Source organism: Mchenga conophoros, linkage group LG18, assembly GCF_057382185.1.
Source record: "Mchenga conophoros isolate Kocher_MC1m ecotype Shallow Benthic linkage group LG18, M_conophoros_male_GT1.1, whole genome shotgun sequence".
Lineage (NCBI taxonomy): Eukaryota > Metazoa > Chordata > Actinopteri > Cichliformes > Cichlidae > Mchenga > Mchenga conophoros.
In genome coordinates, this window is record NC_140543.1 from 16,562,269 (window position 1) to 16,589,785 (window position 27,517).

The following is a 27,517-nucleotide window of genomic DNA, read 5'->3' on the forward strand; positions in this document are numbered from 1 at the left end:
TTTGTTAAGTTTTGTTCCTGAAGCGGACTCATTCCCTCACGGTTACGTGCAGCCAGCGAGGTACGTTAACTGTGTTTGTTTATCGCGTATTTGTTAACTTGGGTTTAAATGTTTATTTGTAATATTTATGTTGGTCATTCTGTACTTTTATGTAATAACAGTTTGACGGTGGATTTTATGGTGTTTCTGAGGAGAAGTGTGACAGAAGAATAAATCCATCTGTGAATGAAGAACCGTGGTGTCGTGTATTAACTGGAGGGAGTGATAGTCAAACTCGGACCTGCCCAGACTCGCCCTATCAGCGCAAATTCGACAGCTCATCAAGACGGGAACACAGATAAGCCACTGTTTAGGACACACAGGTTCATAAGGTTTTCATGAAGAAGTCTATAAGCCAGACTCTAAAGTTTTTGGTCTGAAAAGTAACACAAGAGTTGGAAACTAAAAGGAACTGTGTATAGCCTGGCAGCCACGCTGTTTCACGTATATGAATGTGCATTTACGTAAGAGATGTAAATTCATGTTCAGCTGAATAATTATAGTTGGCTCTGAAAGGGCAGAAGTAAACTTTGTACATTTTGACAGAAATTCAGTTTGTATTTATGGTTCAGTGTCTTTTAAGAACTCTGTTAAGTGTACTTACTCTGTAATATTCTACATGTATGGGCTAATTTGAATGAGAGTGACTTCATTTAGTTAAGCTCATTCTTTCAGTATTCACAAATGTTGTTGCAGCTTGCTCTTCTATGCTGCCTGTGTATATCTGTGTCTAAATAATCAAAATGTCACATACAAGTAAAGAAGCTCAGGGTGCAGTAGCTGCTCCGGAAGAAGAAACTGAGTTAGAACAGACAGGTGAATCAAATATCGGGCAAAATATAGCACCACCTGAAGAGCCTCGTAGAAGTGAAAGAGCCCGAACATTAACAGAAAAAGGAAAAGAGTTTCAGAAAGAGCAAATCAAAGGGCTATTGCTTCGCTTTGACAGCAAATATGAACGATGGAAAGCTCTGATTAAGGTAGCTAAAAGATCTGTATTAAAACAGGATCCTAGTGACATCCTACAAGAACACATCACCAGTATTCAAAGGGAATTATCTGAGTTGAACATTGCTTATGATGATTACAGAAGAATTGATCAACCAGCCCATGACATGCGTCGCAAGATGGATAACTGCATCTCGATCACAAAGACTGTAGTACAAAATGCTCAATCTGAAATGCAGGGAACAGCGGAGGAGTTGATTTGGCCAGATAATAGTTCTGTATTCTCATCGTCAGCCTCCAGTGTTTCACTTCCTGCCTCTAATGGTTCTAAAGCTTCTTCTATTCACTCAAACGTATCTTCACTTAGAAGACAAGAAGCTGCTGCCGAGTATGCAGCTACACAGGCTGTACTGCAGATTATGGCTGAACAAGAGGGCCACGAAGAGAAACTGCAAAACCTTGAAGCTGAAGAGAGGTTGATCATTGCAGACCAAGAAGCAGCAGCATTAGCTCGTCGTCTTGAAGGAGAAAGGGAAGAAACTGAACGTAGGCTAGTAAGAGAGAAACAAGAGGCTGCTCTCTTAAAGAAACAGCAAGAAGAGAATGCTGCAAGAAGAAGGTCTGTAGAAAACCTAAAGAGAGAACTTGAGCGTTTGGAAAATTTGAAAAGGCTGAATGCAGCCAAAGCAAGGCTTCAAGTATATGATGAGAGTGAGCTCAGTCCAGCCCAAGGGAATGCTGCACAGAGCCTGGATCTACATAAGGTTATGCAGCCACTCAATCAGGTGAAGCCTGAGGACCAGCACTCACAACCACCAAAGGATGCAGTGCTAACACATGTGCTCCACGATAGCACAGGAGAGCTCGTGAAGGTCTTAGCTGAGGCTATATCAGCAAATAGGCTACCCATTCCAGAGCCCACAGTTTTTAGTGGTGATCCACTCAAGTTTAATCATTGGAAGTCATCCTTCCAAACTCTTATTGAAAAGACCAAGGATTCTGGGAACTCGTGGCAAGCGGTACTAGCGCACGCAGGCTTTCAATTAAAATCAGTTATACAGCGATAAAAAGAAACACAAAAATGTCAAGAAGCCGTTGTATTATTAACTGCAATAGCCGGTCGCATGACAGCCACGGGAAGCCGACGGGTAAAGAGATCGGTTGTTATCGGATTACGTCGTTGAAGAGAAATTGTTCATGTTTCCGAAGTAACAAAGACGCGACGGATGGCCTGGATTGCAGCCATTCAAAGATCAAATATAACATCCCAGAACACTCCAGCTCACAGGTTAGTCTGCTCCAAGCATTTACACGAAGGTCAGTGTTTTTTAGTAGTTAATACCTCATTTTCATAACATAATTGGTGATATAGGTTACAAGCAAGTCTGGCGCTGAACAGAAATTGTCGCGCTATGCTCCTTTGTTTATTGTGCATAAATAGTGAATTGTCCTGACACAATATTGCGTTTCGCTTCTGTTATTATGGTACATTGACAAAAACATATACTTTTATTCACAGGATAAAACAGGTTTTTTGTATCACTAATTGCCCAGTGCGATTACAGACTGCGGTAAAGTGAGCCGTCATTTGTGAGCCGCGGTCAAGCCAGCCGCCTCCTATCCGCGCGGTGATTACAGCATACAATATTGTTGTCACTGCTACATTTCTGTAACGCTACCAGAAATTATTTCCACTACTAATTAATTACCGTTGAGCTCAAAGGTCCTATTAATAAACGGTTAAGGAATGTGTATTTATGACGACAATTTGTGAGACTGGTAAACTTATGATACGTACGATGGTCTTTCGTTCTACACGGTGCATTTCAAGGTCCTGCACCCATCCGGCGGTAAACTGTACCTGGGCTTGTTGCAGTGACCTGAAGTTACTAAACTTCATGAGTGTATGCACTCACTCCAAGAACCGTATAATTATAAATATGCATATAAATATGCTAAGATGAGATAGCTGACTTCATCTAACTAGCAAATGTTGTCCAGGCTACATTGGTGATACAGTTTTTTTTAATGTGTATGATATTTTTGTCATGCGATTTTAAAGCTGGTCCTACAACCGCATCCAAGAATAACATGCAGCTTATCTCAGAACTGTCGGTGAAAATTATTCTTGGAGCTAGGTTTAATTGAGCTGCATTTTAAAGAGGTGCAATTTCACAATTTGTGTATATTTTCTAAGTTCACTATTTTGTCATGTGTTGAGAAAAACACAGATTTTAAAATTACATGGTCTAATATTTACATTTAGCATAACTGCAACATTATTTTTTCGTTTTTTTTTTTTTAAAGACTCGAAAGGACTTGAAATTCAATGTTTCAGACTTGTGACTTGACTCGGACTTTTACACCAGTGACTTGAGACTCGACTCTGACTTGCCTGACATTACTTGAGACTTGACTTGAGACTTGAGGATAAAGACTTGAGACTTACTTGAGACTTGCAAAACAATGACTTGGTCCCACCTCTGGTACACCGTGTTCGTGTTTTCCTCCAAAAACAATAAGTTCTGTTGGAGCAGCCTTTCAACGCCTCTCTCTGTCTCTCGCAAGCAAAGTTGACCCAGACAACAAAGTAAAACTAATTTTCGGCTACGAGCCCGACACAGAATTACCATATTAGCCAGAGGTCCCTTTACTACGTTCGGAGCCGCGGACCTTCAGTGACAGTAATAAATCACAGCAATAGTACATTCACGTAGTTGTAAACAGCATGATAATATATTAAGTAATCCAAAGTATTCAGAATACATTATAGAATACATTTTGGGGCATGTATTCTATAATCTGTCGTGTAATACATTTTAAAAGTAACCTTCCCAACACTGACTATAGTCTACAGCCCACAGGAGTATTCGTTTGTTATGTACACGTGGTTAAGTTCTCTTGTGGCAACTGATGAATTGAAACAAATGAGCATTGTTGTATGTGCACTGAGCGACAGAGCAACAAAACATTACCTGTCCTTTTATTAACTACAGAAGTAGTGGTAGTCATTAGCCGCTAGCTAACTGGGTAAGGGTGTCAGAGGTTTGTAGCTCTTATTATAATTACGATATTCACACACACACACACACACACACACACACACACACACACACACACACACACACACACACACACACACACACACACACACACACACACACACAGTATTTTAAAGAAAATACAGATTATATTAGATTTATATTTCAAATATAACAAAATGATGATTCTTCAGCAGAAAAATTATTGTATCTCTACGGTTTAAATATTGTACAAATTGAATCATCATAAATGCATTATTTTATATTTATTGCTTTTTTTAATTTTTATTACTTTATTTTTATATAAAAAGGGAAGAATTCTGGATCAGCATCATGATCGAAACTTTTGGCCATAGTATATACAGTGTTCTGGAGAAGGTATAAAATGTCACTGTATGCGCATGCGTGTGTGCACTTGTTTAATCAGCTACCATCTTTCCTATGGACTTTTTAATGTCTACAGTCACAGATCGACAGCAACATTTTACCCCATCAGGTGAAACATAGGCTATGTTTGCTTTGCATTGACCCCACCTGATGACAGTGATACAGTATGACGCGATTCCATATTAGATTCTTGATGAATTTGGGTTGTTGTTGTTCAGCCTGGTTATATGTGACCCTTTTTAACTTGTTTTGTGATGCTCTCCTTGTAATTGCATATGTATGCAATTTGCGGGGTGGGGGTGGGGGTGGGGGTTGTCTCCCCTCTCTCAAAACATACAACTCAGACGGCAGGTATCAGGAAAATGAGGACAAGTGGGTTGGACATTGACATCAGCTGTTGTTCTAGTTCATTCTATTAAGAAAACAAGTTCGACTCGGGTAATTTTCTGCAATAGAGATAAAAAAGGTTTGGGTCATGACTTTATTGTTTTGAATTCCGAGATTAAACCCCACTGGCTGAGCAGGTGACCATATTCTATACAGCTCAATGTTGGCCCTTTGCTGTGTGTCTTTCCCTGTTATCACTCCCCTCTTTTCTATATACTTTTGACTGCTGCACTATCAAAATAAAGAAGCTGGCACCTGGGAGGAGTCAGTTCAGTTATAGATAATGCAAATGACAAAACAGACCATGTGGCTTGCAGATGTGTGCAGTTCTGCATGGCAATGGGTAAAACTGAAGAAGATACAAAGCCCTAGAAATAACAAATATAACAAATCAAATCAAAGAAAACAAGAGAACTCCATATGAAACTCTTTGCTAACCTCAACAAACCAGACTAAATGCACAGATATACATATGTAATGAGACCAGTACAAATGCAATACACATGTAGACTTATTCCAATTAAAGACTTGTTCACAGAGTAACAAAGTGTGCAGAAGCAGAATCAAAAAAAAATTCAAAAATCTGAAATTTTAACAACAAAAAAACAAATCTGTTTTCTCTCCATTGTGTATCCAGCCTCTTGCCCTATAACAGCTGGAAAAGGCTCCAATTCCACTGCAATCCTGGACTGGATAAATAGAAGGAGATGGACGGCTGGCACTGATTTTCAGAAAAATTCTACTTAATTTGGATATGGAAAATGTAACAGAAAATCTGCAATACATGTGTTCCCATGCTTCATTTTATAAGTCTCCATGTATCATCCAAAGAATTATACAAAAAAAGGTGTTTAAAGATAAGACTTTTGTTTTTATCTGATTGGCTTAATATCTGAGTCTGTATCTGAACTGGACATCTCTGACAGGTTGCATCGTTCCAAATCCGTATCGACTGAGGTCAGTTTCAGGAATCTTCTCATCAGGATTTATCAGCTCAAGTTCAAAATAGACCAACATGAGGAAAACAAACTGTTTCAGCTCATTGGTGGCAAAGAAACGGCCAGGGCACATGGAGACCCCAGATCCCCAGGGCATGGTGTAATATTTTACCTTCTTTCCTGCTTTGTAAAAATCAGTTTTCCTGGTCCCGTCTGGATTCAGGAAGCGGTCATATTTGAATGAGTGCGGCTCAGGATGGATCTCTGGATCATGGTGGACAGAATTGAAAGGAAAGATTGCAATTCTGTCACCCTTGCGAAGTAAATATTCACGCCCATCAGCCATTTTGAAGGTCATGTCCTTTATCACTGCCCTGGTGAGGAGGGGTGCAGCAGTGAGTCGGAGGTTCTCTTCGACAGCACTGTCCAGGATCGGTGTTTTCAACAGCATTTCACGGGTCAGGTAGACCAAAGGACCACCAGGCCGGACCTCCTGTCCAGATTCTTTCAGAACTTTATCCACTTCTTCCTTCACTGCTTTCATGGCTTCTGGGTGTTTCATGAGGAAGAGCAGCAGCCAGAATGAAGAAGGCCCTGTGTTGCTCTGAGAGGCCCAAAGAAGCACAAACATGTATCTGTTTATCATTGACATATCGATGCCCATCTCCTCTTTACCCTGCTGTATGTCCCACACCCAGCCACTGATATTGTCCTTGGTTTTCATTTTCAGTATTGACAGAACATCCCAGAAGTATGCCTTCAACCTCTCTGCAGCCAACTTTTCCATCGGTGGGAGGACCCCATACGCCAGTCTGGGGAAGAGCTGGTCATATTTACGAAACTCCTGAAACAAAGCTTCTGATTCAGCTCTGTCTTTCTCTTTGGCTTTCTCCTCACTTTGTTCTGACTTGGGTGGCACATTGCCAAACAAGGCCAAATATCCAGCTCTGAAAACAACATTGTAGCTGTACCTGAACAGTCCATCTTCTTTCCAGGTCCTGTCCTCTGCAGCTGATCCAATGTTGTGCAACATCATGTTCTGCAAATTACTCATAAAAGACTGGGTCAGTTCTTGCAGACTTTCCCCCTTCAGGTGCTTGTTGCTGGTAATGCGGAGAATACCGTGCCACCCTTCAACAGCTTTGTATCCAAACACTCTGTGCGCCAGATGCAGAGCAACCTTTCGAGCGTCCAGTTTGTCCCGACTCTCCTTAATGAATCCCCCAAATGAAAAAGGGTCCTGGACAAATGTAATATAAAACCCTCCCAGCTGTACTGTAAATATATCACCGTGCTTCTTCTCCATTCTCTCTAGGAACTTCAAGGTGTTCCTGCGAAACTCTAAGACATGACCCAACCAAGGAATGAGCCCTTTATCGAGGGGGGGTTCTCCTGGTCGCCGCTGTCTGAACACTCCGAGAAGGTACAGCCCTCCGACCAGACAAGCAAGAAAGCCAAGAAGTATCGGCAGCAGCAGCTCCATGACTGATTCAGTTAACCAGCACAGATTCATCTGAAGGAAAGTTTCAGGCCTGCTATAATGAACAGACCTTTGCTCCTCCCCCAGGATAGGTTTCTGCGAATTTGTTTGGAATTGTTTACTAAAAAAAAAAAAAATGTACTTAAGTATCAATTGAGGACACGATTTTCCAATTGTCCTAGAGATTCCCCTCTTTCGAAATCCAAAAGAACATACTGTAGCCTGCAGTGATATTATGTTTATGTTAACAGCTCTATGACAGCAGGTATGAAGAGATTGTGGAGCAATGAGTGCACACTGGCAACAAATATCACTCTAGTTAATCATAAGTAAGAAAAATAAAGTTTTGAGGGGTCAATGGCATTGCATGCTGTTGACACTAGATGCGTGATTCTGGTTTATTTTTTACCAGAATTGTTTAGGAACAGTCAGTCAGTGTTCAAGTAAATTATAACTAAGAAGAAAACTGTCACTGTTCTGGGTAATTTTGACCCAGCTTTTTCGGTTTCTTTTATTTTGGTGTTTTTCTAGATTATGTTCATTATATTTATGTTCTGATTCCTTAGCTATCCTGTGTTGATTATTGTCAATGGAAAATTGTACTAAGTAGCCAGTATAAGCTTTTAGTGATATAAGTTTACATGTGATAGAATACTGCATGATGACCTTTTCCTTGCTTAGAACTGATTGTCCTTTATAAAACGTGTTCTGATTTTTCTATCTGAATCTTCCCCAATTCTGACCTCGCACACACACACACACACACACACACACACACACACACGCACATGCTCACGTATCAACATTCCACTGAACAAATGTTTTTATTTTTCTTGTGTCTAAATAAAGACAAGTGCAAGAACAGAGCGCTGATCACAGGGCCCCCACTCTCGTGTGAGCGCTCTGCGACCACCCTTGCAAGAAAAATCTGCAGCGTGTGTGTGTCTTCACTCTTAGACTCTCAGCTGAAGAAGTGTCTTTTAGAATAAATCTCTTGACATTTATTATAATTATTCTGATTTAGGCTTTGTTCTCTTGCCCTCATGTTTAGTATAGGTTTAGTTCTGTGCTTAGTCTTCTCTGCTCGTGTGTCCCTCTGTGTAAAGTCCATGTTTCTCAGTCCGCATCTTTGTGAATTGTTTCTGGTTTCCTGTTTTACTTTGAAAGTTCATGTCTCATGTCAGTGTGTTCAGTTTTACTTCTCCCTTGTCTTGTTAACCTAATTTCTCCCAGCTGTGTCTCCCTCCTGTTTCTCATTCCCTGATTACTTCCCTGTGTATATAAGCCCTGTGTTTTCCTGTGCTCTCTGTCGTGTTGTACTTTCTCCATGCTGTGTGTTTGTCGTGGTCCAGTATTCCAGCACCTCTGTTCAGAGTTTTTGTTCTGTTCTTGTGAGTCTTATTTTGAGGAGTTTTTCCAGCAATAAAGCTGCGTTTTCAGTTTAAGTCCTGTCTCTGAGAGTCCTGCATTTTGGGTCCTTTTTCCTGCCTGCCACACAGCCAACCATGAAAAAAACAGGTTTTGACACTAGGCCTGCCAAATGGCCTTATTTTTTTTGCAGAAGAGTTTAGGATAGCTAAATAAAAATATAAAATATCAGCTCATTCGGGCCATGCCTTTTTTCTTTTCAGAGATTAAAATCAGGCACCAGTTTAGTTCTCTGGTTGTGAAGGTGATGATCTACAAGACCGCTGAAATGCATTCGTTCTTTGCTCTGTGTCTTAACGATCAGTCTCTCCCTTTCTCATTGTGCCAAATCTAAAGTTTGGTGGAGGGGAGATTATGATGTGGGGGTGATTCTCAGGAGTTGGGCTTTCCCCCATAAATCCAGTGGAAAGAACGCAAGAATGCTCAAAAATTCCCCTAAACACATTCCTAAACAATATGGCAAGCCTTCCCAGGGGAGTTAAATTAATATTAAACCCTATTTATCAAGAATAGGATGTCACTCACGTTCATATGAGTGGGAAGACAGACCAGCAAATACTTTTGGCAGTATGGTGTATCTGCAAACACAGTAGTATATGTGAGGGGGCAAACTCCTCAAGATGGGTGGTGACCATGGTGGCCATTTAGAAGTCGGCCATCTTGGATACAACTTTGTTTTTTCAATAGGAAGAGGACCATGTGACACATCAAACTTATTGGTAATGTCACAAGAAAAACAATGGTGTGCTTGGTTTCAACGTAACTTTATTCTTTCATGAGTTATTTACAAGTTTCTGACCACTCATAAAATGTGTTCAATGTGCTGCCCATTGTGTTGGATTGTCAATGCAACCCTTGAGGAGGACTTTAATATCACCAACCATTCCCATGTTATTACGGTGTATCCATATAAATGGCCCACCCTTTATTTATTATCATTGTTGCAGGTACAACAAAATTAAACGTGGTCTCTGATCAGTGCATCATCCATAGAAATATAAAAATATAAAAAAACAACAAAATTGAATAAAATCAATGAAAAAAATACTTAAAGTGCTAAAAAAAAATAGTATGAGCAAACATTCACATACATTCCCACACATGCTTCAGGCAGTGCATAGATCATTATAAAAGTGGTGTGATTTTTCAGAAGCAGCATTCAGACATGTTATTGCGGTTGGGTAAAAGCTGTGTTTGAGTCCATTTGTCATTACACTGATTGCTCTGTACTGTGTGCCCGAGGGCAACAGTTCAAACAGGGAGTGTGGGGTATCTTTTATTATGTTCTGAGCTTTTTTAATACAGCGGGTATTATGAAGATCTTCCAGTGTGGGGAGAGGGCAGCCAGTGATCCTTTGAGCGGTGTTAATGACCCCTTTGGAGTGCTTTCCTCTGAGCCACCGTGCAGCTAGATGCAATAGATTATTACACACTCGATGGTGGCTCTGTCGAAGGACAGAAAAAAAGTTTGTTGCTTTCTGCTTTTTTTGTATTCTGTTCTTTTTGCCAATAAAAATACACTCTGAGTTTCAGTCTGTCGTCACTGTCTGCAATTGGGTCCACGCTCTCTCCACTCCACGGATCTGCCAGCGAAGGCGTGACAAGTCCTTCATTCTGGTTTATTTTCACCAGAATTGGACATCAACATCACATGTTGTTCTAGCAAATTATAACTAAGAAGTAAACAGGTTTTAACACTGTTTACTTGAGGACATAGTTTTTATTTAGTGAAAAATTTCCAGAAACCCATCCTGCGTGCTGGGGGAGGAGCAAAGGTCTGCTCATTAAAGCAGGCCTGAAACTTTCCTTCCTTCCACTACCATGGAGACTATATTTTTGGTAGCGTTTGAATGAACGTCAATCTTTCTGTTTGTAAACATGATGGCTTAAAAAACTTTCAGTGATTTCTGAAAGTATTTAGAGTGTGGTCATATTAACAGTCCATTTGTCTTATGTCCAATGAGATCTTTAACTTCATCCTATTGATTTAAGATTTTGGTTTAAAATGGACTAAATGTCTAAGTGTTGGGTGTAAAAATCATATTAATGAATGTTTCAGGTATTTATTAAAGCTGTGAGGGGATCAAATGCACAACAACACACACAGAGGAAGTGACTTTATACCCTAAATTCCACTATATTGTTACATAACACACAGCCTTGTGTTTAAAATCTTACATATAAAACCTTGTTAAGCAAGATTTTTTTGGTCTAAATCTTGCTTTGTTGTTTCGTTGCCTTAAGGCATAGTAGACCTACATAGATTTTTTTAATGATTTAATCTTATATGTTAAGCACATTGAGTTTACTTGGAATGAAATATGCTATATAAATTAAATTCACATTACCATTGTAAATACAGGTCTCATTTAGAAACTCAAAAGTGCCTCAATAGTTTGAAGAAAGGAGAGGTTAACTTCACTCTCACACTATGTTTTACAAGCTCCTTGAGGGTTAAAATATTTAGTGTTGTTTATTGCTGAGCACACACATCAGAGATCTGCTTGCTATATGCTCTGTTTTGGTGTTTAGATCTATTTCAACTGTAGGGAACAATACTCACCTAAAAGTGGTCATAATTATCAAAGCAAAGCAAGGAGGTTCAGATTTCAGATGCAGTTCTCACATCAGGAGTACATTTCCCAATCCATGTTAGTCCTTCTCTTTGAGTCTCACTGCTATTGTTTTTACACCTATTTCACATTGTAATCTAAGGAGTTTGGAAAGAAAAGCATCTAGACTACACAGACCTGGCTGACTGAGAACCTTCACGGACCTATTTCACATTGTTTTTTATTGATCTATTACGCCTTAATTTCAAACAAAACGTCTGCTGAGATTAACATCTCTTAAACTAAGCTTAGCATCAACACATATACACATAAAACAAAGAATTTACATAGGCAAGAAAATAGATCACCCAGTAAGACTTTATACATAAAAAATATACTTTAGGCTAAATGTAGGGCAAAAAAACACATCATAAAGTACACAGTAATGTCTACAGGACAAAACATTTGAATTGAAAAAGAAAAAAGCTGACACATTTGCTGTCACAAGCTTTAGCAGAAATATCATATGTTATAAACATGTAATATTTTAGAAACAGGTAGAAATGGAGGCCACAGTTCTGCAAGCCTGACTGCTTGTCACTGCTTTTGTGTCCTTTTGAAGTTTAGGGTCTGGCTGCTGGACTGGGGTCAGCAGTTGTTTCTGTCTTGAACACAAATTTTTTCCTTTCTCTCCGCTCAGAGTGCCCATGACTGTACAGCCGTTGAAATGCATTTCAAATAAATGACATAAATGACATAAATGTATCTGTAATGTAATTACTGAATTTAATACAATAACAGATTACATTACTGCAATACTGTGTAACTGTGTACTATGTGATTACACCATGATCAGGAATAGCCAAATAAATCTAATCACTATTATGACAAAAAAGCAGGGCCCTATCGGACGGTTTTAAAGAAGCTGTGCCAATGATTCCACACCAGTCAATAATTCGATTATTCCTTTGCCTGTGTTTCACATCTGCATTAATTTGTATGAACTGTGGCTTGGTAGTTCTTACCCAACCTCAGGGTTAATGTACTCCTAGTGCTGGTCCCAAGCCTAGATAAATGGGAGAATTGCACATCTAAATCCACCCGATCTGGCAGCTAGTTGGGAAATAGGTAAGCAGCTGCCACCAGGTTTTAGTTCTTGTTTAACCTTTCTGACAGAAAAAAAGACAAAAAGAAAAGCTACTGAGGAGGAATTAACATGAGGCACATATATATTTCAAAGTATTATTGTTATTAAAGCTCAGGACATTTACATACTTAATCACAATTTCTTCAGCTTAAAACAACACAAAGTGATAAGTGTTATCTGCAGAGATAATCCGATTACTTTTTTCAAGTAATGAGTAAAGTAAGGGATTACTATTGCAAAAAAGGTAATTCGATTACCGTTACTTTCCCGTAAGCACGCTGCGATACTGCATTACTAAAACCGTGATTTTTTTGCGAGAGTGTCTCATGTCAATGACGTAAGCGAGTGCGACGTTCGTGACAACAGCTGTGTGCAGATCAACAATGGATAATATATCGAGTGCGGCGAGAGTATGAGCGTGCAGCGTTTAAAGCGTGGAAGTACTGACCTTACTTTGAGTTTAATTCCGTAAAAAGTGACAAAAACATTAGCGTCCATCGTGCGTGGGAAGATAACTTCTTTTTACAGCGAAAAAACCCCCCTAAACTTCCAAGCAAGCACCGAGTGCGCTACCACGGGAATGTGAAATTCACAGAGAAACTCGTGGATTCTTCCACTGACATAAAGGCTGCGACACACCTGCACCAGGGCAAACATCCGCCTGCCCCACTCCTTACTCAACTCCTGCTCAACAGATAAAAAATAGAGCAACAGGACCGCTGAGTCTTTGATGTTATTTATTTTCTGCTGTGTTTTACTTACTTCTATTTGAAAGAGTGAGTGTAAACACAAAAAAACTATTTTATTTTATGTGCTGGAATGTGCAGAAAATAGGTTTAAATGTTAAACAAATTTCTTCCAGTCAGAGAATGTTGCACATAATTTAATTTTTGCTTGATGCATAAAGTTAAAATATTAAAACTAATAAAACAAGTTTTAAAAAGAGACTTCTTCATTTGATTACATTTTAGTAGAATCGGGCTGAAGGATCTATCGCTTTATTACCTATTCAGGTTCTAAATCATGTTTTTAAAAAGTAACTAAGAAACTAAGTAACTAATTACTTACTAAAGTAACAGGATTACTTTTGGGGGGAAGTAATCACTAATTAGTTACTGATTACTTTTTTCAAGTAACTTGACTAACACTGGTTATCTGCTGTTTTAACCAGCAGATAACAGTTTATAATTTGGGGAAGTAATCTGACTCATGCACCCACAAATATTTCTTAGGTTTAATGTTAACTGATAAATCTCTCAGTAAGTTAAATAGGCCTGTTCCTGGAAACAAAATAAACTGTCGATGGTCATGGCAATAGAGGCACATGAGCCGGGAACAATGGGGCCTTTGGCAGGATGCTGCTTTCCTGAGTGTCCTGCCTGTACTTGGTGGTGAGGGGTTTTGGATAAAAAGGCCCCTATTGTCTTGCTCATCCTTCTTCTGAGCTTTAGCAATGAAAGGATGCTTCTGGATGCCTGCCCAGTGTGCGTTACTATAAATTCTAAACACACTTTCTTCTTTACCCACATGGACAGGTAGGTGCAAGTCTTTTATTGTCCTTTGACTGTAGTGCTGTGGATTATGCTGAACATTAGTTTTAAAGCTTAAAAATTAATTTATGCATCAGTAGACGGGAAATCAGTGAGTGCCTCCCATTGATCCCCTCAGAATAAGTCAATTCTTTTTTTCTTTTTTGTACTTTATAGCTTTTTTGGCTTCATTAAATAGGAGACAGGAAAAAAGACACGCTGTGGAAGAGAGCCAAAGATGAATAATAACTACTGATAACCAGACTTTGGCAAAGTGGTGACACATCTGAATAACTTGCAGTTATGCATAATTGTTTGAACTGATGATCTGGGATTCTGCAGTTTTTTTTAGAAAATGCTTCAAGTGACCTTTTCAACTTGTGCACAACAAGTTCTCCTTCTTACGTCTTTGCTGAGTTCATTGTGTCCCATTGTTCTGAGTATTAGTCAATCGAGTGAATGTTATCAAATTAACCATTACCAAGAGAAAAAACATCCGCTGGCCTTCTCAAGTTAAAAGACGTTGTAGAAAATTAGTTCCTTCACCTATTGTGAAGGATCAGGTGATAAGTTGGGGCCTGATAATTCAAAATCTTGTATGTGAGGAGAAGGGCTTCAAGCTTCTATTGGGCAGTAACCTTCATGATAGTTCTCCAGTTTTCTTGAAGGATTTTAAAAGCTCTTCTTTGGGTGTCGGCTGTTTTTTGTTCTATCCTCTGGCAAGATGATTGTACACTTCTTAAATAATAATACTGATAATGTTTTGGGGAGGTCAGTCCATGACTGATAGTTTTCCATTGTGTGTTTTTCTGTCCTCGTATGCTTTACTGGATTGGTAGTGTTTGAGATCATTGTGATGCTGAAAAATAAAGCTGTTGTCAGTTAAATGCTTACATACATGGTGGATCAAAATCTGACGGAATCTTTTTGGGCTCATAATTCCATCTTTTTTTTTACAAGATCCCCAACACCACCGTAGTTTTGTCTCCACTTTACGGTAACATATTTGAGTCACTGTTGCCAGCGTCATACCGTGACACCGTGTTATGGTAAGTTACCGTTCTTCAGGATGATACTGTTGCTGTTGTGCTATAATAGTCTTGGAAAAATTATGCACTGTAGCCTCTTTTACGGTGATAGTGACGCCAGTGAGATACCGTTATGCCTTTTGTCGTCAAAAGGCAAAGTAACATCATACTGTGGTTAAGAAATTGCTACACTACCGTTTATTCACGCTATGTGACTGTTACCATGCTTCAAGGTGCAATATATTTACTTTGGCTGAAATGGAACCAAAGACTGAACTATATTTTACCAATGACTGTAGACACTGCTGTTGTACTTCTCTGCTGGCCTCTTCTTTACACTGATTTTCAGTACTGAAATGGTCTCACTTCCACCAAGATCATTTCTTTTTGAGGTGTCAGTGAACAACTGATGGACCGACTGCAGGGCTAGCTGCATCTCTCAGGTCCTGTGTCAGAGCTTTTAAAGACATTACTTTCAGATACTCTTCATCTGCTGTAGTTTTCTAGGCCTGCCACTTGTTCTTTTGTCCTCCACACATCCAATTTCCTCTGATTTTTAGGAACACACTATGAAAAGTACTGAGATGTGACAAGTTTGCACATTGGGAATCACTTGTTGATGGAAAAATACTATTTTATACCAGGTGAATTACCTTATCTTTTTTTATATTTGATATATTCAACAAAAGAAATGGGATAAAAATATGTGTTTTGCAAGAGGCTACTAATAACAAAGTGCCTAAAGATACAACTTAAAAGGGAGTCTCTTTACATTTTCTGTTTATGTGTAGACACAACACCGTTCATCCCTGCTTCAGGTATCTTTTTATGCTTGAAGGCTTCATTGGTGAGTGTTACATGGCTTTAATGACCCCAGAAAGTTTGGCTCCTTAGAAGTAAAATATGAAGATGATGAGAGAGATGAGATAGCCTTTATTTGTCAACTGCAGTTGCCCACAATCGAGATGACAGACCTTACCAACCGTACATACAATACACACACATCACATTGGGGAGATGGGTCACGGGAAAAAAAAACATTGAAATGTGTAACACAAAAGGATAATCTAGGAATGCACAGATATCAACACACCATAACACAATAAAACACAGACAAGCAACATGGGAGAATATTCCAGTGTGTACAGCTGGATCTGGGACCGCTGCAATCTTCAATCGCGCCTCCAGCTGGTGCGCTGTCCATGGGAGGTAAGCATGGGAGGAGGCGTTAGATTCGGGGGAGGGTTGGTGATAGTATCAGTATCACTGTACATGTTTCGTGCGTGTGTGTGTGTGTGTGTGTGTGTGTGTAGGTGGCCTTGATGGAGGGACAAAGAGTTCTGACAACAATCTGTTATATTGGGAAGAATTTTTTGTTCCAGTCCGCTTCGACCCTGGCAGGTCTTCAGCTGGCGCCAGTGGGATAGCCACATGAGTAAAGATGGTGAATGTTTGAGTTAGTGCGAACAACTGCATCCAATTTTTATAGTTGGTCTAATGTCCGTCACTGGTCACCAATTCTCTCAATTCCCTTAATTCCTGTTCTTCTTCTCCAAGATCTTATCCATATTGTGTTCATTAACACAGTCTTACTCACAGCCTTGCCCATCGTCTATCATGTCGGCCAGCTTTATGGGATTTTGAACAGCTGTAGCCGCTTCTTGTTCTTCGACAAGCCAAGTCCGAGCCAGCTCCAATCAGCCAGAACTCTGTTATCGTGGTTCCGAATTGGTAGATGTCATTCAATGTCCTCCACCAAGAGTGTCGCCAGACACACGACGCAACTGACCATCGAATATCCAGCAGCAACCGTCCCCGCAGGACAATCGGGCACTCCCAAACCCAGGAGGGTGTGAATTTTGTTATGGGACCAGTTGATCAAATCCATAATTCTTTAGGTATTAGACAACAAAGACTGAGAAACTATTTGAGGGTTAGAGTTAGACGAGACTAGACGAAGACATAGAAGCAGCAGCAGGGAAGATAAGGGAGGGAGAGGGTGAAAGATGCGTCCGAATCCTCGGAGAGCCAAAGAGAGAAATGAGACATGACTCAAAACCTTTTCACAGTACTGTTACTTCAATATTTTGTGCTATATTGCAGTTCCTACTTTTCTTAAACAGAAAAACTGAACAACAAGAAAAAAACAATAGTGCAGAAATGTGGGGAGTTTCTCAGGGAAGCAATGTGTGAAAGCCTGAAAAAGCACGCAGTCATGCCTAACAACCTCGCTTGCTCTACTCTAAATCTAAATGTTGATTGCTAGGCAGTCTCTGCAGGGATTTCCGTCTGAAGTTTTTGTGCCATGTTAACATAGACTGTGATAGAAAATAATAACATCAATTTCAACTGTTCTGCACTCCTTGGTATATAATCTGATGCATTAAATGCCTTAAAATATTCTTCCAGAGCCCTCCGTAAAAGATTTAGTCGTTAACTCTGGAACAGGTTATTTTTATTGTTTGCACACGCTTTCAAAGTTCTTAGAGAAACAGGGCTGCTAGTATTCCACCTAATCAAAGCCTAAATAGGTCAGTCACCTGTTTGCCTTAGGTTGTGCAACAGTCAAACACCTTTTAAATGTCTGTTAAGAGTTCAGCAGGAGTCAAACTTGGTGTGTTTTAAATGAGTACATGCTTGCCATCTAGTGGCTAATAATGGCAATGCCAGAAGGATAAAATGAACAAGATTTAACACATGTAGTTGTTCAAATCTAAAAAAATATGAATACTACTGTACACTTAACATGCATTCAGTGGTATAATGAATAGCTGCATGAATAGTTGCATATTTACTTGGTAACAATCACAGTGACCTTGAAGGTTAATATTCTCCGGAGTAGATTAACTTTTCTTATCACAAGATTAAGACTTTAATTGTTATATGTGTTAAGTACTATAGTACTATACAATGTAACCATAGGTGGAGTTATGATCCTGATTGTATTAATTTACAACATTAGAAGATTAAAGATTTTTTTTAAAAAGTATCTTGCTGTTATCTGAGGATGTCCTGCAGCATTGCTATCAGTGTCTGGAGTTCACTCAGTTAGAGAAAGGCAACGGCACTAAGATGCCCAGAAGAAGGAAGGAGCTGCCTTAACATACCCCTGATAGTGCAAATGAACCCTGACTAGGTCTGCTGCTCCTTTGAGCTTGCCCCAGCTCATTCCCTGACATAGACATTTAAGACAAGATAACGTCAAAGATCAAGGCCTCACAGCTCTGCAAGCAAAGCACTGTTATTTCAATTCTTTCTTTTTGATGGCTAGTTGTGAGTTGGATTGTATTGCTCTGATGGAAAACCTAATCAGAAAGTCATCATATGAATAACGGTGGTCAAGTTACACAGTGAATGCCGTTATGTTTATACGTTGAATTTTACAATATTAGTCAGTTTTTATGTTGCTACCATTTTTTTATAACATTTTGAAAACTTTTAAAATTTCTCTAAAATTCGGTTATCTTTCAGAATTTAACACTGAAACTCTGTATTAGGTTATAGCTTACAAACAGACCTATGAGCTCATGCCCATGGAGGAGGTATCTGTCAATACTTCCTCAACAGTATCGGTCAGAATAAACACACATGATCACCTAATCAGTTGTTACACAAATCAAGGTTAAGTTCAAGGTCATATTTCACAAGAATCTCTGCTCCTCCCAGGGCACTGGCCAGATTTTTGTGAAACCTGCACTCAGTAATCTCCCAGTGTGTTTTCATCCAAACTGTGCCTGAGATAAAGGTCAAGGTCAAGGTCATTTTATGGATACTAACCTGTGAACTGTGAGGGATTGTGAACTGGATAACCTACGATTTCATTTCTTTTCTTGTTTAAGACGGCAAATTTTCTTCTGCTTTCCAAACTTTTCAGCTGCTTTGTTTTCTTCTATAGGGCTCTATAGCTCTTTTGGTTAATAAAGATTACTCTGTGTTAAGATGTGTTACTCACTTTCAAATTTAACTAGACAACTGGTTCCATGCAAATATTTTTATTTAAACTCAAATCAAATTACATATCTGAGAAGATTTAACTAAAAACATTGCATAATTCATCCGTGTCACATTCACCACAGCCATACAGTCAGTTCTACAGGTGAGAATAGTTCAATATTGTAAACTACCTAATGAGACAACTACTAATGAGTTAATTTTTAACTGGCAATGAAGGCTGGCCTGATATAGCTCTGAAGTTTACATAATAATAATGTTTTAATCTTCCCCCTATAGATCAATGGGAGTGTGGATATATTATCTCTGTTAGTAATAGAGCTCTTTAAAATCCCTGTGACTGCCAGATTTGCTGCAGTGTTGCATGCTATTTGTCATATTTATCTTTAAGTGAATATGGACGTGCATGAAGACGAGAGCTTTTACCTGCATATCGGACTCTTAATGTTTTATTTTCTCTGTTCATTTAACACATTCAAAAATAATAACCAAGTCGACACTTTAATATTGAAACTAAACAAATATGAACTTTCACTTCCTTTGTCAGCGTAATGTAATGCACACTCAATACGAGTTGCTTTGCTCATGTGTGGGGGACGCAGAGCCCTGTCTGAGGGAAGTTGTTGGCATCCTCCTCAAGGCTTTTCATGCAGTCGCTTCAGTGGAGTCCAGCCTTAGTGAAACTGGCACGGGACGCACTCACCCCGGGGGTAGGAGATGCTCAGCTGAGAAACTGGGAGAAAAATGAACAAATGCGATGGGACTGCCACCACTCTCAGGCTGCCTGTGGGACAGCCCTTCACAGCCTGGTAAGAGTAGTTTAATGATAGTGGTAGCAGAGGATCAGAGAGGAGGAGTCCAAGAGCCAAGTTGCATGTTTTTGCTCGGGTGTCTTGTGTCACTCTTTTCTCCCAGAGGGTGGGACACATCCAAGTCACATGGTGGAGCTCGATCTGTTACATAAACACAGACCTTCACAGCCCCCAGTCTACTCGCATCAACTTTGTTCAGTAAATACATGCGGATAAACCTGTTGTGATGTCATCAGCGGCGTCCAAGGACAGTTGTTGAGATGTTCGCTCCTCCATGCTGCATCATTCAGCAGTCACTAGTCCACAAAACTTAAAAGCTTGCAGTGACCTCTTAAGACGTAACCGTCTGCGACTCAAAACTTACATTTATTTGGTTGGAATACTGATGCATGAAGTATAAGTATACAGTATACATGAACCAGGGGCTATGAAAATGGTTATGAAATGGTTTATATAGTGAGTATTCAATTCAGTGTATTTTTAAAACCTTTTTTTAATCTGGTAAATTCATGAGACATTCCAGTGTCTTTCTCTTTATTTTAAGTGATCTGTTTAACATATAACAATAAATATAACCTTAATGAATATTAAACACCCTCTTTTGGCTGTTACATGTGGCCAGTCCTTGTAACAACAGCAAAGTCAAACAATGTCTTACAGGGGAATACTGTAATATTTTCCTGGCTCAGGGCAGTCCAATCAATACTTATCAACATGAACTTCAGTTTCCCAAAGCTAGAACAGTCTGACTTGTCCAAGGACACAATGACTGTGTATCCAAAGCTAAACAGCCAATGGGTTGACTCTATGGGTTGTTTTTATTCAGTAACTTTGTGCATCTCATGCATTTAAATGCACGCAAAAGCTGAGTTTTTATTGTTTGTCACTGCCACTATCAATTTTCATATCATGTCAATTTTTTCTTAATCTTCTGCTGTAAAACCAGTAATCCTGCAAACAGTTATTTATAAATAAAATGAAAAAGGTAATACTCAGGCATATATTTTTGATTACATAAGGTGTTTTAGTAGATAATGGTTCTAATATCTTGACTGAATACATCTGCATATTAATCTCTTCTAATATTCTGAGTGCTTCCTTTGCTCAGAATGTTATGATACCAGAGTGATAAATGCAGTTCACATCAACAGTGAGCAATTTATACAACTGTTGAGGAACATAAACTCTAACTGACTTCAATTTCAAGTCACACAAATGTTCACTTCTTAGCTATCTTCACTGGACCATCTGTGTCTTCTGGATGATGGAAGGACTTTAGAGGGAGAGCAGTGCGTTACAACTTAAAAGCACGTGCTTAATGGTCCCTTAGGGAAAGCACATGTCCAAACGCCAAATGCTCAAGCCATTCCAGAAGCATCCCCTATCTTCTTTTCCTCACTGCTGCACCAGTGGTGCTTGCTACACCGCATCTCCTCAGTCAAATGGAGAGGCGAGCCTTGAAGGCGAGGCCTCTGGAGGAAGGCTCCTACAGGCCCAGATGGCTAGCACTCAAAGATTTATTAAGACCACAAATGACTCAAAAAGAATGAGATTTTAATGCAGACTTCTTTTTTACTGCTATTGTTTTAATCTGGGCATTTATTTTTGTTGGCTTCCTGCGCTCATAATATTGCAACAGTGTTTAAAGACACTGGAGATCAAGAATTTTGCATCATTTCTGAGTTGAAACTGTGATTTGATTGATGGTGGACTTGCTGATGTTGTTGAACGTTATTCTCTGCTTTATAGCTGTACACAGATCATAATTAAAGAGTTATTGGGGATCTGGTGAAAGTAACTTTATAATAATATGGCCAACGTGACAATGACCAGGGACATTTCATTAATGCAAGCCAGACACTAACCAGTTTATCTGTCTTCTATTAAAAGTAGTCGAGTTTAAATCTCTTCCAAAACTTGATGGAAGAATTCTTACTTCTAATCTTCCATGAATCACTTCATCATCTGTATTTTGGTGTTTCATTTCTGAAGCAATTAATGTAATGCACGTGTATGTGTGTGAGATTTCTGTTCATATAGCACAAGTCTTTTTATCATGATAAAATAAAGGCCATTACGTCTCTTTAGTAACAATGTATGCCGCTGCACTTCACAGACCAAGGTGAAAGCTTTAAGTATAAACACCAAGTTGGGAAAAGACGTGTAGCCGCAGCAATGACTGCGACCTGTCCACTGCTTCTATCTGGCCATCTGCCTGGACAGAAGATCTAAATATTATGACACTTGATATAACTGAGCATACCTGCTGGTTACATTCTAGCGGATCTGTATTGAGGCAAGGTGGCTTATATCTCAGTGACACTGCTGTCCTTACACTTACTGGCCTCCCCAAAGTTGTTTTTTCATGACCGTCACCCACTGTAAACTGTTATGTAATTGATAATAGAGAGGTTGCCTGTCTGCATTTATTTTTTGTTGATATGCTTGTATGTGACAGAAAGAGTGGGATAGAGGAAAATGTAGTGATGTCTTAAATGATCTTTTGAGAGAACTAAAAGTGTTTATCAGTCATTAAAATATAAAGGTGCTAGAAGCTGAGGTGCTTATTGTATGTTGTCGGAAACAGAACGTGATAAAGACGATGACAAAGTGAGAAAAAGTAGAGAAAGAGAGAGAGAGCGATACTTCCATCATCTGTGTTACAAATGTTGCACACGAGCGTTGGGGGGAGGTTGACTGTGTTGAGATTAACGTCCTCCCTCAGCTGGGTGTTCGTTTCAATCTGCAGTACCATATCCTCAAGTCTGAACCCTTGGATGAGGGTCAGTTGCCAGAGGAGGATTTTTTCTTCTCTGCCTCTCTGTTTTTTTTATACTTCCTTCTTGGGCAGGAGGCTGGTGTAATAGAAACCAGACACAGACTAGAATGTGAGGCATTCACAGCGGCGAGACTTCACTTCTTAACAGAGTGGAAAAACGGGATGAAAAGAAATTCCAGTTCAACAGGTTTAGTCATTTTTCTTATTTTTTTGTGATTCTGGAAGTGATCAGTAAGACGGAGAAGGCCAGGACATTAGGATGGAAGTGGTATTCCATGGATCAGACTGTGGAGGGGATATCTAGAGAGGGCAAAGGAGACCTTCAGGATGGGGGAAACATGTGCAACTTTTCCAGGTGAGTTGTTTCTAGCCGACTTTCTTCTCTAGTCTAAACCAACTAGATATTTTAGTATTTTTTCAACTACAGACTTGCATCATGGCAGCATGGATGTGTTTGCGTGGACGTGTTTCAGAAAAAAAAAACCTTGCTGAAAGACATTTTGACACTACTGCAGCAGTCTTTCAAATATCAAACACTCTGACATATGCAAAGCAACTAAATGGAAAAATGTGTAGCAGTTGTTTTATATTGTACAGTGCAAAAAATATGTCCCAATCCAAGAGGAAGCTCGTCACTAAAAATATTTTACGATACTACTCTAATTTAGCCAGAGTTCCCATTCATAATATGGTTTTATGTAAAACATTATTGTCAAGATGCATAAACCACACATTTTAAATATTTTGTGTAATGTCCTATATAACTACCTCTAACTGCTTCACTAAATACCTCCCTGTTATTTACACAATAAACAGATTCTGGGACATTTGACAAAAAACATGGCAGCTCTTCCTCTTTTTAATGATTTGGAAAAATATTACAGCATTAAATTAAATTAAATTAAATATCCAACCTTAATTTTTACATGTAATTAATAAGAATAGTTACTCTACTACTAATGTAGGCCAATTTATATTAATCCTAAAAAATAACCTAAGAAAATCTATCAGGTTCTACAGACATTTAAAGCTCAAGGGGCTCATTGGGCTGAAATTGCTGCAGCTCTGCAATACAAACAAAACTGCACAAAACTTATATAAAATTTTCTAAAACGGTTTTCAAAACACATCAGCAGCGAGTGTAAATGTATAGGAGTTGTTATATGAATAAGGTTGATGTTAAGCTACACAGCAAATTCATTGCATCCTACATGAAACAGCCCTTCTGTCATGCCATCCTGGGGCAGAAGTGAACTGCCCACCATAGGTGCCATCTGCCTCCATGACGCCGTAGCCCTCCCCAGCGTCAGCAGTGCTGGATCTGCAGGGGAGGCCTCGTGGCAGAGCAACAAGCCTCTCCTGTTCTCTCAGATGGCAGCAGAGATGGCACATCACACGCCAGGGAATGCAGTGTTGCATTCATGAGATCACCGTGAACCATGAATGAAGGGACAGAAGTACTACGCTGTTTCCCTCCATTACAGTTGCCTCACTGAGTCAGTTGTGATGCAGGCTATGAGAAGAGTATGACACTGTGAGATCTCATTTCTGTGTAGGATCATTGGCGTGGAGTTTTAAAACAAAGCTTGCAGTATGTTTCTGAAGAGGCGCTCTTTGGTTTCCGAACTGGCTCGAGTTCTTTTCTTGTAGCAATCGGTTTTGTTCTGTCTAATCAAATGATTGATGGCGCGTTTGTTTGTTTGGCTGATGGAATGCTTTCTTTTTGTCTTTTAATCTTCCCTGAGCTATTTTGTACTATTTCAACCATGTCAAAAACTATTCCAGGATGTCCTAATGACTTTACCCTATGCATCAACACAAGCCTTTGTTTATTTGTGGCTGTGCAATCACTTGAAAAGAGAAATAGCCTTTACAAAAAGAAGTAGCCAAGTGAGCTGGTCACAGGTCCACACTGTATGTTTCGGCAAGTATGCTTGCAAAGTGACTGTTTAAGTCTGAGATAGCAACAAAATCAGTGAAACACCTTCATTATAAAATTAAAATTAATTTGCAATAATTGCCTTTCTCTTGAAAAATGACGCCACACTTTTCAGCAAAAACTTCACTAACAGAAAATATTTTAAGACTATAATTTGGTCTTAAGTTTAAGGAAACTCAGATGCTTTGCTGTTCAGGGACTGTAAATTACTTCTGGGTTTGTTTTCTTGTCATCGTCTTCCTGGGATCTAAAAAGCTGCGGGGTTTTTTTAATAATATTTTGGTATATTTTTGGTAATTGTATCTTTATACAGAGTAAAAAAAAATTAATTTAATTGTCACTTAAAACCATTTTAGTTAGAGAACACCACACAATGAATACAATGGGTTGATTAGTCAAAGACTCGAGTTCATTACAGTTCTAAATGACAGTTTGCTAAAATGTAAAATGTTCACATCATCAGTCCAAAACATCTCTTGAATAGTTCCTTACTTACATTTAATTATTACTTATCTTATTTTCTTTTTAACAGATTCTAGTTGAAAAGCTTCTTAGAGCAACATGAGCTGGAGCTTTCTCACTCGCCTCCTGGAAGAGATCCACAACCACTCCACCTTCGTGGGGAAAGTGTGGCTGACTGTGCTCATCATCTTTCGCATTGTGCTCACAGCAGTCGGAGGTGAGTCCATCTACTCGGACGAGCAGACCAAGTTCACCTGCAACACCAAGCAACCAGGCTGTGACAACGTATGCTATGACGCATTCGCTCCCCTCTCGCATGTTCGCTTCTGGGTCTTCCAGATCATCATGATCTCCACTCCCTCTGTCATGTACATGGGTTATGCCATCCACAAGATTGCCCGAAGTTCAGAGGAGGAGCGCAGGAAGCAGCAAAGACTTCGCAAAAAGCCACCTCCTCACTTGAGATGGAGAGAGAGCCACCATCTGCAGGAAGTCTTAGAGGAGGAGGAAGATGACGATGCGGAGCCAATGATCTATGAGGATACACTGGAGGTGCAGGAGGCCAAACCTGAACCAGTAAGCAGTACTAGCAAAGACCCACCAAAATACGATGGCCGCAGAAAAATAATGCAAGAAGGCCTGATGAGAATCTATGTCCTCCAACTCATGTCAAGAGCTATTTTTGAAATTGCTTTCCTTGCTGGACAGTACCTCCTTTATGGTTTTCGAGTTAATCCTTCGTATGTATGCAACAGGGTGCCCTGCCCACACAGAGTGGACTGTTTCATCTCCAGGCCCACAGAAAAAACAATCTTCCTCCTAATTATGTATGTGGTAAGCTGTCTTTGTCTCGTGCTAAATGTCTGTGAGATGCTTCACTTGGGGATTGGCACTTTTCGGGATACTCTTCGCATGAAGAGGAACCGTGGCCAGCGGATGTCATACAGCTACCCATTCTCCCGTAACATCCCAGCGTCCCCTCCAGGGTACAATCTTGTGATGAAGACAGAAAAGCCTAGCAGGATCCCCAACAGCCTCATCACACATGAGCAGAATATGGCCAATGTGGCCCAGGAGCAGCAGTGCACCAGCCCAGATGAGAATATCCCCTCTGATCTTGCAAGTCTGCACCGGCATCTACGGGTTGCACAAGAGCAGCTTGATATGGCTTTTCAAACCTACCAAACCAAAAACAACCAACAAACCTCCAGAACCAGTAGTCCTGTGTCGGGAGGCACTATGGCTGAGCAGAATCGAGTTAATACAGTCCAAGAGAAACAAGGAGCAAGACCCAAGTCAGCCACAGAGAAGGCTGCATCCATTGTAAAAAATGGGAAGACTTCTGTCTGGATCTAGTGATAAATTTCCTTTAGTAGATAACAGTGAAAACTATCAAGTCCCCAGAATTTCAAAGTGACCCAGGTGGAGGATGTGTTTGTGTGAGATACAACTTTGGACGATAACAAGTGAAATTTCAGTCTCACTATTTTAAAGAAGTACAAAGTAGGAAGACAATTTGGGGGAATAGAAAATAAACACGAAGGAATTATTAACTCCAGTATCATAAATCTTCTTTGTTACTGTAGCGTGTCATATTGTTCTTGCAATAGATTTTGGTTATAGGCTAACAAATGCTTGCTCAGTTTATTCATCTACTTCCAATTAAAATGTCAAAGCATAAACAGACTGCTTCAAGCGAATTACCATGACTGATTTGAAGAAATTTTACTTTGAAAGGACACAAGTGGATCTAAACCTGAAAATGCAGTCTAAGACACTGTACACATGCACAATGGCTCATTCTGAAGAATGATGAATGTTATTATTATTAGAAAGATGCATGTTTAAAATTAGAAGTATTTCTGGATGTAGTATGGATGAGTGTCCCCTCAAGAAAATTAAATGTAAAATTATATACATATAACTGTTTGACACTGAAAGCTTTAAATCTTTTTAGTGTCATCGCCAATCAATGTGTCCCAAAGCCTTGCAGTGTCACATTTGAACAGAAAGAGGTAAGTAAATAGAAAATAGACTAAATACTGATTTTATGCAATCTGAAGCAGATGATGCATGCTTTGCAGCTGGGAACATACAGCATAGACATAGGCTATAGTACAAATCCTGTCCTTAGCTATTCAATAAGCTCCTAAGTCTTGGCATGTTAAATGAGATTATTACCTTTTTTCTGTTTCTATAATTGCTTTCATAATAATGGTTAATCCTGCCTTCGCTGTTTTCATACAACAAAGTGCCTCAAACCTTAAAAGACTGTTCAAGTATTTTATTTATGAAACAAAGATAAACTTGTTTGAAACCTCAGATTTCTGTCTTTACAGCAGCACTCTGCTTTTGTCACTCTGTGCTAATAAAGAAAGTGTTTCTAAAAGTGCAAACGCTTTAAAGTTGTTTTTTTTATTGAAGTCTGACTAAAAATTAGAGCATTGAAGAAAGTTAGGATGTTACTGCAGGTCCTTCTCAATCACTTCTGACCATCTGCTGGTTGAGCCTTATCTTAAAATGGGGTCATACCTTTGCTGTCATTGCACCAGGACTTTGGAATTTCTCCCAAGTGACCTCAGACAAGCATCGACTCTGAACCTTTTTAAACCTAAGCTGAAGAGATACCTTTTTTGTTTGTTTGTTTAGCTTTTAGATATTCTTACTTAA

General features: G+C 39.4%; 3 protein-coding genes across 4 annotated transcripts; 2 read left to right on the plus strand and 1 right to left on the minus strand.

Annotated features, from left to right (window-relative positions):
- Positions 1 to 378: 378 nt before the first annotated feature.
- Positions 379 to 10,182, plus strand: LOC146553497 (uncharacterized). The gene is made up of 2 exons (XM_085253654.1): positions 379 to 2,275; positions 7,056 to 10,182. The coding sequence occupies exon 1, from the start codon at positions 783 to 785 to the stop codon at positions 2,052 to 2,054; it is 1,272 nt and encodes a 423-aa protein (XP_085109780.1). The 5' UTR covers positions 379 to 782; the 3' UTR covers positions 2,055 to 2,275; positions 7,056 to 10,182.
- On the minus strand, positions 5,218 to 7,494 carry LOC146553498 (7-alpha-hydroxycholest-4-en-3-one 12-alpha-hydroxylase-like). Its single transcript, XM_085253653.1, has one exon. It carries the CDS (start codon positions 7,251 to 7,253, stop codon positions 5,688 to 5,690), a length of 1,566 nt encoding a protein of 521 aa, XP_085109779.1. The 5' UTR covers positions 7,254 to 7,494; the 3' UTR covers positions 5,218 to 5,687.
- Positions 10,183 to 13,777: 3,595 nt separating the features above from the next.
- Positions 13,778 to 27,243, plus strand: gjc2 (gap junction protein gamma 2). Of its 2 annotated transcripts, XM_085254621.1 has the most exons (3): positions 13,778 to 13,882; positions 22,672 to 22,801; positions 24,918 to 27,243. In XM_085254621.1, the coding sequence occupies exon 3, from the start codon at positions 24,947 to 24,949 to the stop codon at positions 26,201 to 26,203; it is 1,257 nt and encodes a 418-aa protein (XP_085110747.1). In that variant the 5' UTR covers positions 13,778 to 13,882; positions 22,672 to 22,801; positions 24,918 to 24,946; the 3' UTR covers positions 26,204 to 27,243. The 2 variants fall into 2 exon arrangements, with proteins under 2 accessions (XP_085110747.1, XP_085110748.1); XM_085254622.1 differs by lacking the exon at positions 22,672 to 22,801 and having other exon boundaries at positions 13,799 to 13,882.
- The last annotated feature ends 274 nt before the right edge of the window (positions 27,244 to 27,517 follow it).